This window comes from Aquarana catesbeiana, linkage group LG01 (assembly GCF_042186555.1).
Source record: "Aquarana catesbeiana isolate 2022-GZ linkage group LG01, ASM4218655v1, whole genome shotgun sequence".
NCBI lineage: Eukaryota > Metazoa > Chordata > Amphibia > Anura > Ranidae > Aquarana > Aquarana catesbeiana.
Window position 1 is genome coordinate 693,647,034 of NC_133324.1, and position 16,167 is coordinate 693,663,200.

At 38.2% G+C, this 16,167-nt stretch overlaps 1 protein-coding gene across 1 annotated transcript in view; it reads left to right on the forward strand.

The window, feature by feature from the left end:
- Positions 1–10,238, forward strand: part of FAT4 (FAT atypical cadherin 4) — a 365,853-nt gene extending 355,615 nt beyond the window's left edge. The window contains exons 16-17 of the mRNA XM_073603673.1: positions 4,070–4,331; positions 7,363–10,238. Coding sequence (XP_073459774.1) covers positions 4,070–4,331; positions 7,363–9,221 — 2,121 coding nt within the window. The 3' untranslated portion in view covers positions 9,222–10,238. The remainder of the gene's footprint in view (positions 1–4,069; positions 4,332–7,362) is intronic.
- The last annotated feature ends 5,929 nt before the right edge of the window (positions 10,239–16,167 follow it).

Here is a 16,167-nt window from a genome sequence, read left to right on the forward strand (position 1 = left end):
TCATAGTAGATGTTATTTCCACACAGTAAAAGTGACATGTTCATGCAAGACCACTTAGTCTAATTTTGGTGGCAGTCCACTATAAATCACAAGAACTGCTCTGTTCCTATATTTTTTACATCTTCTGACATAGATCCAAACCAGTTCTTCTCATTATTAGCCATTTCACATAGTAAACCTCAGAAAACACAACTGCACTATAAATATGGCTTTGTCCAAGCAAGTGTCTGAAAAAAAACACAGTTAACTATACCGGCTGTAAAACTTAAAATCAGGCAAACATTATTTTCTTAAAATCTGCTGTGTAAAAAAAAATGTACTTGCATGAGGGTTGTGCCACTTTTAGGATTGCTGCCCTTTCTTTACTATTCACGATTTCATTTACGCCAGAAAGCATAGCTTTTACTATACTTGACGCAATAGTTGGCGCTATATAAATCCTGTATTATAATAATAATAATAATATACTTCAGGAGCTGCAACTTTGAAAGCTGTGGCTCTCATACATAGAAGCCCCACCACTCTTTATCTGCCCCCCACTCCTCTTATCCATTAACAGAATACCTTGGATTCTGTATAGCACAGTCACAGTACATTTTTTTACACATTAGATTTTAAGACAAAATTTGGGCCGGAGGTTTGCTCTAGAAAAACCCAGTTGTATTTATTCATTCGTTTATTTGTTATGAAAGTTATTTAAGGTCATGATTTCAGTACATGATTTTGAGGGAATGTTTCCCTTTTCAATGTTGTCTTCTTTTTTTTTCCTGTTTTGAACAATTGCTTTGTACTAGCATTAATCAGCTATGACAACTGAAACCGTGAAGAGCATTCCTGCTATGATCATCCATGAATTGTGAAGGGCACACCATATCTAATTTGGAAATTAATTATCTTTTTTTTTTTATTTGTTTAAAGATAGCATGCAAGTTACAGACCCCAGAATGTATTTTTCAGCCTGAAAATGTCCTTGACTCATAATAAAAAGCCCAACACTGCATAAATTATGCTCTCCTGAAAAGAACCTGATAAGTTTATTCTCTGGCTGTGGCTCAGTCAAGCCTGTCATAACTTGAAATGAGCACTATAGTGAAGCTGGCAATAGGCTTCTTAAGGTCATAAATATATACTACATATTCTGTATATCTATGGATATATATATATATATATATATATATATATATATATATATATATATATGGCTTTTTTTCTCAGAGAATAGGTGCTGGAACTCCCACCTACTGAGTCACTTCTTGTCTCTGCCCCCTACCCACCTCCGAGCAACATCTCTTGGTTCCACCCCTTACCCACCTCCTAGCACCGTCTCATTCAGAGAATACAGAGCCAAGTATGATTATGTCATACTATGCTAAAGTAATTTGTATGGAAATTGGTAATGATAACAAGAAAAGCAGTACAATAGATCCCCTGCAGCCAGCAGCAATATACCCCCCAGCAACAATAAACCCCCCAGCAACATAGGACCCCTGCAACAAAATATCATCCTAGCAACAATAGACCCCCGGCAGCAAGACCAGATCTCCCAGTGGCCAGCATCAATAGACTCTCCAGCAGGCAGAAACAATAGACCCCTCCTTTAACAGTAGATCCCTTCCAGCAGCATATGACCCCCCAGCAATATAACTACTTCCAGCAACAATAGATCCCCCACCAGCAATAATATACCTCCCCAGCAACAATAGGCCAGCACACAAAAACGGATCCCCTCCAGCAACAATAGATCTTGCAGCAGCCAGCATCAGTAGACCCTCCAGCACACCCCATCACCCCTTGCCATTAGCTAAATTCAGTGCTGGAGGTGCCGGAACTGTGTTCCCCCGCGTTCCAGCTGAAAAAAAGCCCTGTATATATTGATCGATATATATCGATCTATATATATATATATAGATCTATATATAGATCGATATATATCGATCTATATATAGATCGATATATATCGATCTATATATAATCTATATATTTACTCAAATCATGCTTGAATGATCAACATAGCTGACCATTGTGAATGCGGTACTGAATACATTTTTTTCCTCTTGCATACTCATTGTGTGTCCCCTGAATGTCTACGTAGATTATATCTGCAGGTAAAGAACTAACGTGTACTTTCACAATTTTTAGAAAGTGAGATCTATTTTTTATTATGATCTACTTTGCAAATCTAAATCCTCCATTATAATTTTATCATTTTTTTAATATATATTATACTGGTGTAGATGTGCCAGATATTATTGATAATATTGCAGTGTAGTTGTATGTTGGACCAAGGGCAGACGTTTACCCCTATTAGTAACATTGCCACAGTGGTCATCAATCATAATTATATAATATGCTTCATTTAGGAGAATGGCATTTTAGTGAAATTGTTCACTGAGATTTTTATTTTTATTATTGTAATTAATATTATTAATCTTTTGCAAGTAGTAAAACTTTGCATGTACATATACTCGACCTAATACCCATCGTGGACCATTAACAAATCCATGGGCCTCCTCCTGAGTTCAGTGTTACCAACCCAGGAATATAGGGAAAAATACTCCAGCATTTGATCTGATTCAGGAAGGCAACTGTCAATAGTGATTCAATTCTCGTAATTGTCAAGCACCCACCAATGATCCATATGGTATCACTGCACTTTTGTATACTCCTTGGTCTTTTTATCCCCTTGTAAAGAGAAAATGTTTCCTGTACCAGTTTTGTCAATATTTCCCCACAGCAACCAGATTTCAACTTTCAAAAGACAATGAACATTTGTTGCTGTGTTACAGACTGCCTTATTAAGTCAATATATATTAAGGAAGATTAAGTGTATTCCACTTCTGTTCCCTTCCTAAAATCTAAAATTTGTGACAAAAATGTATGACATTTTAACAGTGAGGTGGAAGTTTATAAATCAGACCTGCACTACATTAAATCATGCTTTCAGTCTAATAAGGAGCACATAACAAGTCAACTTAATTACATAATCTTTATTTTTAAAGACCTTTGAAGTAGCATATATTACTTTGAAGGGAGGATACATTGGTAGAGATAACTTGTACCCAATATCATTAAAGGTTTAAAGTATACAAATCTAAAATACATTGCTTTTTCACTCATCTTTGGAATCACCATTTTTACCAGCTATGCCAACTCTCTAAATGGGTAAAATTATTCCTTAACAAAAATGGCATACTTGGTGATTTTTTCCTAAATGGGCTATCTTTGTTTAACTTTCACCGAATATACTTCACCTTAGTAAGATGGAAAACGTCTTAAGTGTTTGCCGTCTTTTAACTTCAGTTAGTTTAATAGATTATATTTTTATTAGGTGAAGCAGAAAATTATCAACTTAACATGGGTTTCTTTCTCCTATAGAATGTGCTGTGATCCAAACCTAGTGGAAACACAGTTAGACCAATTAAAAGTAATTTCAGTTATATAAGAGGAATATAAAATGTATAGAAATAGTTATTTGGACTCATAAATGGCTACAGCACTTTAGTCACACTTTTATATCACTGTGTTGAATATGTATTTATCTTATGGCAGAAAGGGGGTTTTGTGGTTTGGTATGAAAGGGTTTTTTTTCCAAAATGTGGGATTTTATTGGAGGTTTGAGCATATGTTGTGCGAGCATATGTTGTGCCAATTCTAATTGCCCTATTTATCCATTCCTAATTTGAATTTATTATGGGAAATGAACTTAGGTAAATATATTAAAGTATATTTTTTAAATATAAACTATAGTGCCAGGCATATTTGCCAAAAGTCAGGGGCACCATAACCAAGACTGATTTTTAATCCATCATACGATATATGAAAAAGACAATGATGGGGTCTAATTTTGAAAAAAAATCCAGGTAGGAATACAGGAGCTGCTTTTGCTTTCTTGTTGTTAAAGGTACAATATCTCTTGAATTTTGTCCTTTTTGTTTTTGATCAATAATTGGACTGGACATTTCCAGAGAAAACCACATTCACAAATCAGTCATGGAGTCATGGCAGCTCCCCTATTTCTGTATTGACTGAATTCTTACTTTATGTGAAACTTTTTACTTTTATATTGCAGGTGAAAAATGGAAAACTCCATTACACATCTGATGCGGGTATTGCAGGCAAAGTAGAGCGAAATATCCCAGAGATGTATGTGGCTGATGGTCGTTGGCATACCCTTCTTATGGAGAAAAACGGATCCACTACTAGTTTGTCATTAGACCAAGCACACAGCCGAGATATTCATCATATAACTCAAGAGTTTGGTGGTCTTAATGTTCTTACAATTCAGATAGGAGGCGTACTACCTGGACAGACATCTCAAAGCACCCAGAACGGTAAATATTTTATATAGTGCAAATTAATAATTTTCCTTTGTGATAAATGATATTGTGATGCATCTAGTTAGAAGGGGTGCTTATGGTCAAATAGATTATTAAGATAATTTACTGTAGCTTTTTATTGGTTAGTATGGGTGTTTGGGATGCATGGAAGATGTGTCTACTATACGTTTACTGAGCTTTAAGCATTTACCATGCATTCACATTGTAGTTGGTTTACTAAAGGAGTAGAACACACAAAATTTAATTTAGCTTAATGAATGGGTGATGCAAAGTGAAAATTCACTATGCAATGAATCCCCAGTCATGTCCAAAGAAAAATAAAGAAACAGTTTTTTTGCTTGCACATGATTGGATGATTGAAATCAGCACACATTCACCCCATTTTCTCTTTGCAAAATGAGTTTTCACTTTTACAAAGAGAATTTTCAGTTATCTTAGTGAAAAAAGGTGAAGTTGTGCTGATTTTAATCATCCAATATTGCCAGGTCAATGTTTACTCATTTACTAAAATATGTGAACATTCACTTTGGAAAGTGATCTTGATCTACATCTTTAGTAAATCAGTCCCGTTGGCTTGTATAAAGAAATAAAAACAAAGCACAAACTGATTTTAGACATTTAGGCATTATTTGATCTCCAGTGCTTTTCGTGCACTAGACCTGTATCTCTTGGGGACTGTGGTGGTAAAATTGGGAGTGGCCATGTGAAAAGTGTCTGATTCTACCTTCTAGGTGTGTGATTTATTTTACATAAAAAATTAAGCTTGTTAGCTTATTTAATATATAAATACATCACATGCTCTGTCCCGCGCATATGCATACCGGGTCATACTGCTGCACTAAAAAAGATACTGTTCAGTATTTTCCTTGATTTTCCCTAATGTTCATGGTTCCATGTCTTCAGGATTTTTTTTAGCCCAAGTGACATACTGCCTATAAATAAAAGACATGACCTTTGTACCACACAAGCAATGCACCACACTGCACTTTGTACCACACAAGCAATGCAACAAGCAATGTGTGAGTGTGTTTGCATGCCATAGGATTAGTCATTTTGGAACTCTCTTTTAGGTGTAAGCCAGGTTTAAGATGATCATATCACATAGAGATAATTTTCTTTACAACTAGTTTGTCACAACTGACAAAATGTAAGGTGCGTTGGTAGCTTAAAACACTTTTCCAGTTAGCAAACTTTGATGGCATGTTCTACATACCATCTGCTGTAATGGTAATGCTTGCTACATACTGGTTATTTTTAAAGATGTTTTCCTTGTAATACAAGCCACCTTAGCCCTATACTCTTTAATGCAGTGCAAAAATCTTTAAAGTCACTCTCACCTGGCATTGTCATTATTTTAAGTATAGATACACATGACTGGAAGTTTATTTCTTCCCTGTCTCACTATTCTGAGGTCAAAGCCACAAATCTTATGCTGGTATAAGTAGTTGTAATTGTGAATTGCTATGACATTCTGAAGTGAAGTCTTCTCCATCCGTGTTTTAATGTCTTTGAGTACAGACTTTTGATTCATCATCTTAAGTATATAACCATATTTCTCACCTTCACTTCACATCCTAGATCATTAAGTGTCTGTTCTCTGTCTTACATTATCTCCCATCACTTTCGTTTACTTTAGTTAATGCCAAATATGTGTTCTTTGCTAAATTAAGAGGGGATTTATTGTGTGTTGCATTTGGAACAGTTGATCCACAGTCCTCGTCCACACTCCTTTGTTCTTGAGAATGCTGTCTGAGCCAGATCCTCATTGTTCTTCAGTCATGTTCTATTCTTAATATGGAGAATACACAACTCTTTGTTTTTAGCCCCAATTCAAAAAAAGTTGGAAGGCTGTGTAAACTCTATATAAAAACAGAATGCAATGATTTGCAAATCTCATAAACCCAAATTGTATTTATAATAGAAAATGGAAAACATATAACATGCTTAAACTGGGAAATTGTACCATTTTAAGAAAAATATAAGGTCATTTTGAAATTGATGGCAGAAACACGTCTCAAAAAAGTTGGGACATGGCCATGTTTACCACCGTGTATAATCCCCTCTTCTTTTAACAACACTTTGTAACCCAAGGTTCACATCTATGCATTTGTACAGGCCGTGTTTGCGTGGACATGGCAGCCCATTAATTTTAATGGGCTTCTGTACCTGCATTACCTGCAGAAAAACGTGCCAGCAACTTTTCAAAAATGTGTCCAGCAGGGAAATTGCATGGTCATTTTAACGATTTAATTTCTCTGGAGTTCCTGCACACAAGCTGCGATTTTACATGCATGAGGGTGCCATTCAGAATGAATGGCAGCCCTGCAAATTTTCTCAGAGCAGTATGTTTTCACTGCGGGTGGTTGTGGGTGCGGGAATTGCTGCGATTCCCACACCCACAGCCATGTGCATAGGTGTGAACCTAGCCTAAATGTCAGGGAGCTGAGAAGACCAGTTGCTGGAGTTTTGGGAGAGGCAAGTTGTCCCTTTATTGCCTGATATAGTATTCTAACTGCTCAACAGCTGGGTTATTTGTCATATTTTTCGCTTCGCTTGGTGAAAGGTCTGGACTGCAGGCAGGCCAGTTAAGCCTTGAACTCTTTTAATACAAAGCCATGCTGTTGCAGTATGTGTTTTAGCATCCTATATTCAGAAACAGGAATTATATCTAATTCACATTGGTAAGCTACATTAATAGAAGACACAAGCAAATCATATTCGATATTTCACAAGTTTTACCAGTGTTGATATAGAGAAATGGAAATCAGCCAGTTCCTCTTACAAATGTCTGGTACCATTTTGCCAAGTTATTCCTGATTAAATAAATAGCAATGTTATTAGTTGTCTGGATCCAATACATCTGCACCATACATCCATGAATCATTATGCTATCTTTTTGTATACATCACTGTTTGGCCATCTACCTTGTGCCATTACCTGTATACATTGCGTGTTAGAAAGAAGGAATGCAGTAATTGTGTTATAATCTAAGCAATAATTGTCTTTCTGTGTTTTGTTTGTTTAGGTTTTGATGGCTGCATTGCTTATGTGAAGTATAACCATGAAAATCTGCCATTCAGTGGTAAACATGACATGGTTCGCATATCTAAATCGGAGTCATATGCTAAACTAGGATGCAGAGGTCCTAACATTTGTGCCAGTAACCCATGCTGGGGGGACTTAATGTGCATTAATCAGTGGCATGCATACACCTGTGTACCACCTGGAGACTGCTCCTCAAGCCCTTGCCAAAATGGAGGAAGCTGTGAACCTCATGCCCAATCAGGCTTTACTTGCATTTGTCCTGAAACACACACAGGAAAACTTTGTGAAACTGTTGTAGCTTGCCTTGGTGTTATTTGCCCTCAGGGTAACGTATGCAAAAGTGGATTACATGGGGGACACGTCTGTACTCCTATTGCACAAACTGAACATCTCTCTTTACCGCTTTGGGCTGTTCCCGCAATTGTTGGAAGCTGTGCTACAATTCTTGCTTTGTTGGTCCTTAGTTTGATTCTGTGTAATCAGTGTAGAGCAAGGAAAAATAAAGTGCCAAAAGAAGAGAAGAAACCAAAAGAAAAGAAGAAAAAGGGAAGTGAAAATGTTGCATTTGATGATCCTGACAATATTCCGCCATATGGTGATGACATGACTATTAGAAAACAACCTGAAGGAAATCCTAAGCCAGATATCATTGAAAGAGAAAATCCGTACTTAATATATGATGAGACAGACATACCACACAGCACAGAAATAATACCTAGTGCTCCTTTGGCCATGCCCGAAACAGAGATCGAGCACTATGATATCGACAATGCCAGCAGTATCGCTCCTTCTGATGCAGACATCATTCAGCACTATAAGCAGTTTCGGAGCCACACGCCTAAATTCTCAATTCAAAGGCATAGTCCTCTTGGTTTTGCTAGACAATCTCCACTGCCTTTGGGAGCAAGCAGTTTAACCTATCAACCATCCTATAGCCAGGGCCTTAGGACAGCAACACTTGGCCATTCAGGCTGTCCACCACCTAACCCCTTATCTCGTCATAGTCCTGCACCATTTTCAAAATCATCAACATTTTACAGAAGTAGCCCTGCACGGGAACTCCATCTTTCATCTTTGGAAATGCATAATGATGTATGCCAGCCTGGTATCTTTAATTATGCAACTCGTCTTGGTAGAAGAAGCAAAAGTCCTCAGACCATGGCAGGACATGGCTCTAGACCAGGAAGTCGCCTCAAGCAGCCCATAGGGCAGATTCCTATGGAGAGTGGGCCACCTGTTGGTCTTTCGATAGAGGAAGTCGAGAGACTTAACACTCCCAGACCAAGAAACCCAAGCATCTGTAGTGCAGATCATGGGAGATCTTCATCAGAAGAGGACTGCCAGAGGCCTCTTTCAAGAGTAAGGAATCCAGCAGATGGAATTCCTGCTCCAGAATCATCATCTGATAGTGATTCACATGAGTCTTTTACATGCTCGGAAATGGAATATGACAGAGACAAACCTATGGTGTACACATCAAGGATGCCAAAACTGACTCAAGTCAACGAGTCAGATGCAGATGATGAAGACAATTATGGTGCTAGATTAAAGCCGCGGAGATATCCAGGCCGCAGAGCTGAAGGTGGGCCTTCTGGTGCCCAGTCACCAACAGCCACTCTACTGGCAGACAGTACATTGCCCATGAAGCTAAGCCAGCAAGCTGGTAATTTCAACTGGGACAATCTCTTGAACTGGGGTCCCGGTTTTGGACATTATGTAGATGTTTTTAGAGATCTGGCATCACTTCCAGAGAAAGCATCAGCAGTTGCAAATGAAGAGTCAAGAGCAAACACATCTAAGACAGCTTCCAAAGATGGAGAAACAGAACAATATGTGTAGGCGTAATATAGCTGGATTGTCAAGATGCAAAAAACTTATGACAGTCAAACATTATATGTTTGTTTACAAGTAAGTGTCTCCATTTCAAGAACTGGCCAGTGGACATTCTTTATTTAAGGAGACAACTTTAAAATAATAATGTTTGCTGCTGGAAAGGACAGTTATGTATTTAAAGCAGTCGTGTTCTGTACTCAATTCCTTGCATGTATAACACTACACCGCCTGATTTCCAGCATGCACAAAGTTAAGTAGAATCCTTCTTTAATCTGGTTCATTGTGATATTTTTCAGTGTTGTAACTGTAATGTTATGTTTCTCAATTATGTTTTTAAGCCAGATGTAGTTTATTAATTTTGGAACAATTTCTCTGCAGAAATAGCGATGTTTGAGAAAAAGATGCAGTCTCTGAGAAAAAACTACCACAAAGTGTAGACTTTGGCATTGTATTTGTTTTATAAATATCCACTGCACAATGGCACAAAATCCAATTTATAGACATTAAAGTAATAACACTAAAAGGGATTACATTACGGTCATTATGATCAGCACCTTATGATCATTTTTACATTAAAACGTTTTTTTATTTAAGTTTGTAAAATGAAGCTGCATTTCCAATTTGCATTCACTACTTTGGCAAAGTATATTTTTGTAAAGACATTTCCAAACGCAAAACATAAAATTGTGACAACATTGTGAAAACCCTTTAATTTAGATCTTCCTGAAACCCCAACTTAGCTATTTGTAAATCAAAACAAACAAAACATCACTTTTGTGATACTTTGTACTGTGGAACAATTTTTTTTTTATAAGTGCTTTTACCTGACCTATGTTTTTGATACTGATGTTTTTCCTATACTGTATAGTTTTCTTACTTTCAGGGAAAGCAAGAAAAAGCTTTTCTGTTAAATCTGTTACTTGTGTAACATTCATATTTTTCAAATTTTGATACAATTGTAACATATCCGTATGCCTTTTCTTCTTGTAAATGTCAATAATAAAATTAAAATATTTATTTAAAGTTGTGTGATTGTAAGGTACAGCGCATTTCAGTTGAACTGTATGCATACACAAGCCTAAAATAAAGGATCCATTCAAAGGAATTACTTTACTAAAGATTTAGAATGTTTTCACTAAGCAGCATGGTGAAGATATATTTTTTCTTCCCTCTTGCCATGATTGGGTAGTCAACATGCACGCAGTTTGACCTTGAATATTCACTAAAGGCCCTGTTCACATTAACATGCTGCACTAAAAGGCACTCAGCATGTTAAGAGCACGTGCAAAATAGTACACTTTAAATTCTATCTGTTCACTTCTCTGTGCAGCGTTTTTAAAAAATCCTGCTTGCTGCATCTATGGGGTCCTGTTTGAAAAATGATACAAAATGCACCTTCCATTATAGTAAAAAAAAAAAAACGCACCAAAACACGCCTTGGTGGAGATTTACTAAAACTAAAGCACTCAGAATCTGGTGCCAGTGTGCATGTTACCCAATCAGCTTCTAACTTCAGCTTGTTCAATTAAGCTTTGACAGTAAAACCTGGAGGCTGATTGGTTTCTGTGCACAGCTGCACCAGATTTTGCACACTTCAGTTTTATTAAATATCCCCCCCACCGTGTGTTTTTTGAGTCACATGTCAATTTTCTCAGATGATCAGGGATGAAAAGCATGCAGAAAGCATCTAAAACACATACGCGTTGCATTCAATTTTAATTACAATTAAAAACCTGTTAAAAACATGAAATACATTTTTTTAAACACATACCACGTATTTAAGCACACCAGTGTGAACAAGCCCTAAGTATTCACTTAATAAATTTTATTAAATCAATGTCAATGTCACACAGGTGATTCTGCTGCTGAGAACACCACACCAGCAACACAACCACTAATGTTAATTTTCAGTAGAATTTCATCCAGTGAAGCAATAATCTCTGATTATTTATATTTCAGAATTGATGCTGCTGGTAAACTGTTACTGATGAGGGAATCACTTATATGGCATGGACATATCTATGTAGAAGGGCTAGTCCTGAGCATGCTACTGTACTAGTGATAATTGGTGATAATTAAGAAAAGTAAATGCACAACACGGAAACCAAGATGTTAGTATGTGAACCATTTAGCTCCCCCCCCTTCTCATCCTGTCATTTAATATACATTGTAGTATACTTGCCACTGACTTGGATGATTCAGATATTGAATTTTATAAAAAAAAAAAAAAAAAAAAATGGCGAAATAGTGCCATTGCTTTTAGTAAGAGCTGCCTTTCAAAATGACAAGTATATCCAGAAATATAGGTGGCTAAACAAACTTTCAAATCTTAGGCCTCAGTTACACTGACACTGTCAAACTTGCATACAGTGCCTTGAAAAAGTATTTATACCCCTTGACCATTTCCACATTTTGTCATGTTACAACTAAAAACAGAGATGTATTTTATTGGGATTTTATGTGATAGACCAACACAAAGTGGCACATAATTGTGAAGTGAAAGGAAAATGATAAATGGTTTTCAAAATGTTTTACAAATAAATATGTGAAAAGTGGGGCGTGTCAATACTTTGTAGAACCACTTTTTGCTGCAATTACAGCTGCAAGTCTTTTTGGGATGTCTCTACAAGCTTTGCACATCTAGAGAGTGACATTTTTGCCCATTCTTCTTTGCAAAATAGCTCAAGCTCTGTCAGATTGGATGGAGAGTGTCTGTGAACAGCATTTTTCAAGTCTTGCCACCAATTCTTGGTTGGATTTAGGTCTGGACTTTGACTGGGCCAATCTAACACATAAATATGCTTTGATCTAAACCATTCCATTGTAGCTCTGTTTGCATGTTTAGGTCGTTGTCCTGCTGTCAACCTCCACCCCAATGTCAAGTCTTTTGCAGACTCTAACAGGTTTTCCTCTAAGATTGTCCTGTATTTGGCTCCATCCATCTTCCCATCAACTCTGACCAGCTTCCCTGTCCCTGCTGAAGAAATGCATCCCCACAACATGATGCTGCCACAACCATTTTCACGGTGGGGTTGTGTGTTCAGGGTGATGTGTAGTGTTAGTTTTTCGCCACGCATTGGGGGTTATTTACGAAAGGCAAATCCATTTTGCACTGCAAGTGCACTTGAAAGTGCACTGAAAGTGCACTTGGAAGTGCAGTCACTCTAAATCTAAGGGGTAGATCTGAAATGAGTGGAAGCTCTGCTTATTTTTTCATCCAATCATGTGCAAGCTAAAATGCTGTTTTTTATTTTCTTTGCAATGCCCCCCTCGGATCTACAGCGACTTTACTTCCAAGTGCACTTTCAGTGCACTTTCAAGTGCACTTGCAGTGCAAAGTGGATTTTCCTTTGGTCAATAACCCCCATAGTGTTTTGCTTTAAGGACCAAAAAGTTCAATTTTGGTCTCATCTGACCAGAGCACCTTCTTCCACAAGTTTGCTGTGTCCCCCACATGGCTTCTCCAAAACTGCAAATGGGGTTTCTTATGGCTTTCGTTCAACAATGGCTTTCTTCTTGCCACTCTTCCATAAAGTCCAGATTTGTGCAGTGCATGACTAATAGTTGTCCTGTGGACAGATTCTCCCACCTGAGCTGTGAATCTCTGCAACTCCTTTAGAGTTACCATAGGCCTCTTGGCATCTTCTCTGATTAATGCTCTCCTTGCCTGGCCTGTCAGTTTAGGTGAACGGCCATGTCTTGGTATTTTTGCAGTTGTGCCATACTCTTTCCATTTTTGGATAATGGACTGAACAGTGCTCTGTGAGCTGTTCAAAGCTTGGGAGATTTTTTTATAACCTAACCCTGCTTTAAACTTCTCCACAACTTTATCCCTGACTTGTCTGGTGTGTTGTCCTTCATGAAGCTGTTTGTTCACTAAGGTTATCTAACAAACCTCTGAGGGCTTCACAGAACAGCTGTATTTATACTGAGATTAAATTACACACAGGTGGACTCTATTTACTAATTAGATGACTGATAAAATCTGACCACCAGATTTTATTTAGTGGTATCAGCGTAAAGGGAGCTGAAAACAAATGCATGCCACACTTTTCAGATATTTATTTGTAAACAAATTTGACAACCATTTATCATTTTTCTTTCACTTCACAATTATGTGCCATTTTGCATTGGTCTATCACATAAAATCCCAAGAAAATACATTTACTTTTTTGGTTGTAACATGACAAAATGTGGAAAATTTCAAGGGGTATGAATACACTGCTAAACACACGTAAATGTACCTAAAAGCGACCAAACCTGCTTTAGAGCAGCAACATCTAAACTCAGAAAAAAAAGTGATCTGGGAAGCATAAGGCTGGGTTTACACACATTCGCCTGCAACACAGGTGTTTTTGCAGTTCCAGTGCATTTTATATGCAATTTTAGCTGCAGTCCCATTGACTTCTATCAGGTCATGCATTTATGCCACGTTTTTTGAAAACGCGCCAAAGATGCGTGCAGAGTTTTTGGTGTGCTTTTAGGAAAACGTTGCAAAAATGCATGACAGAAGTCTATGGGATGGCTGGATTGAGATGGGGTTTGTGTAAGTCTTGGGGGGAGGGTCTGGAGAATAGTGTCTTCATCCCAGTGTGTTTCAAGATGTATCTTGCAGGTAGGGGATGCTGGATGTGGACCTCCTGGCTACCAGTTCAACAAAAAAACAGCTTATCTCTGGGTCTTAGGAACCTCTAGCCTTTGCACCTACCTCACACAAACTAAGAAGATTAACTTTGCATAAAGACTACCATTGCTCTTGGAAGGCATATTTGTCAAGGAAATTTCATCCCACAAATAAGTCCCTGGGGTGGTTCCTGTCTTTTTTGCGCTCTGGATTGGATCAACATTTGGCCTTGAATATTGTCTAGAGTCAAATTTCCGCCCTATCCATTATTTTTCAAAGACCATTTATCTCTCGCTCCTTAATTAGGGCTTTTGTACAAGGGGCTGCACACGTTACTCCCTCTGTGCTTTCCCAGTGACAACACAGGGAGATTTACTAAAACTGGTGCACCCAGAATCTGGTACAGCTGTGCATAGTAACCACTCAGCTTCTGGCTTTTAGGCCTGATTCACACCTATGCAGTTTGCATATTGCAGGTGCATGTTCCATAAAATACACAGATGTGAACTACATCCATAGGAAACCATGTTAAATGGACTGTAGTGTGTTTCTGCAAAACTGAAAACGCACTAAAAAATGCACAGGTGTGAACCAGGCCTTATCCTCAAAGCTTAATTGAACAGGCTGAAGTTAGACACTGATTGTTTACAATGCACAGCTGCATAAGATTCTGTGTGCACCGGTTTTAGTAACATGGGATCTCAACCTCATTCTATAGGTTTTTCATAAACCACCCTTTTAACCTATCAGGGATATTCCTTTACCTGTTGTCGCTTACAAGGTTGCCATCACTGAGTTTCTGAGTTACCGAGTTTCTGAGTTGGTGGCCTTACCCTGAATAGACTCCCTTCTTGTGCTACACCTTAACCAGGTGATTGTTCTTTAATCTCTATGTCCTTCTTCCTGACATCCAAAGAAGATTTTGCTCCACTTTATGGATGTGGTCTGTGCTGTTTAAGTCTATCTCCCAGCTACAGCTTCCTTTAGACAGTCTGACTTTCTTGTTGTCATTCTTAAAGGTCCCTATAAGGCACAGCCCGCTTCTCATTCCTTTATCTCTAGATGCATTTTGGCAGCTCATTTTTAATTCCTGTAGGCTAGTACTACCTTTCCCTGTCAGAGTGCACTCCACTAAATCAGTTAAATCTCCATGGGCTTTTTAGCATCAGTCAACTGTTTCTTAGATGTGCAAGGCTACCAGCTGTTCTTCTGTTCACAAGTTTGGTTTTATCAGGTGGATATTCAGGTCTCATCTAAAGCTGGCATTGGTCATCAGGTTCTTCTAGTGTCCCTGTAGGTGCTATTGAGTATTTACAGTTAACCTGTTGTTATTCATGGATCTGTTAGCATTTTGTTTGCTGCGTTGCCCATCTTTCAGTTGAATTGCTGTTGCACTTCCCAATGTACCAGAATTACTGTACGTTGTGTCCCTTAATGTGCGATTAGGAAAACAGAAATTTTGACTTACCTTATAATCCTCTTATGGAGTACATAAGCGGACAGCTGTCCCTCACCTCTGTTCTTATGATCTGCTCATACTGTTAAATGATGAAGAAAAGGGTGACGGCACTTCCAGCATAAAAAAATTATTTTAGTGAAATTCCATTAAAAACGAGGACATGACATGACATGCAGCCAGCTCAAAGGGTTCAGCAAACACGTTTCACACACCTGTGCTTAGTCATTGCACATACTGTTACTTTACCAAAAACAGGAGCATGATGGGAGTGGAAGCAGTTATACACAGTTCAGTCTCTCAAAGGCAACAGCATAATCATATACTGTACCAGAATTTCTTCACCCTAAGACCCCTTTCACACTGAGGTGCTTTGCAGGCGCTATACTGTTAAAAATAGCACCTGCAAAGCGCCCTGAAACAGCGACTCCATTCACTCCAGTGTGAAAGCCCAAGGGCTTTCACACTGGAGCGGTACATTGGCAGGGCATCAGAAAAAGTCCTGCCAGCAGCTTCTTTGGAGAGCATTAGGAGCCGTGAACTCACCGCTCCTAAAGCGCCCCTGGCCATTGAAATCAATGGGCAGCGCTGCCGAACCGCCATTGTAGCAGCGCTTTGTGTGTGGTTACAACCCTTTTTCGGTCACTAGCGGGGGTTAAAAGCACCCTGCTAGTGGCCAAAAAGCGCCACACAAACGATGGTAAAGCGCCGCTAGAAATAAATAAAAAAATTAACAAATAAATAAAGAAATACACAAAGGGCACCAAGATTTGTGTGCGTATACACAAGATTCTTGAAATTTAGACAATATTTGTTTAGCCAGGATTTGATAACTGTTTTATGTATTTTTAATGCATAACATAGTGCATAAT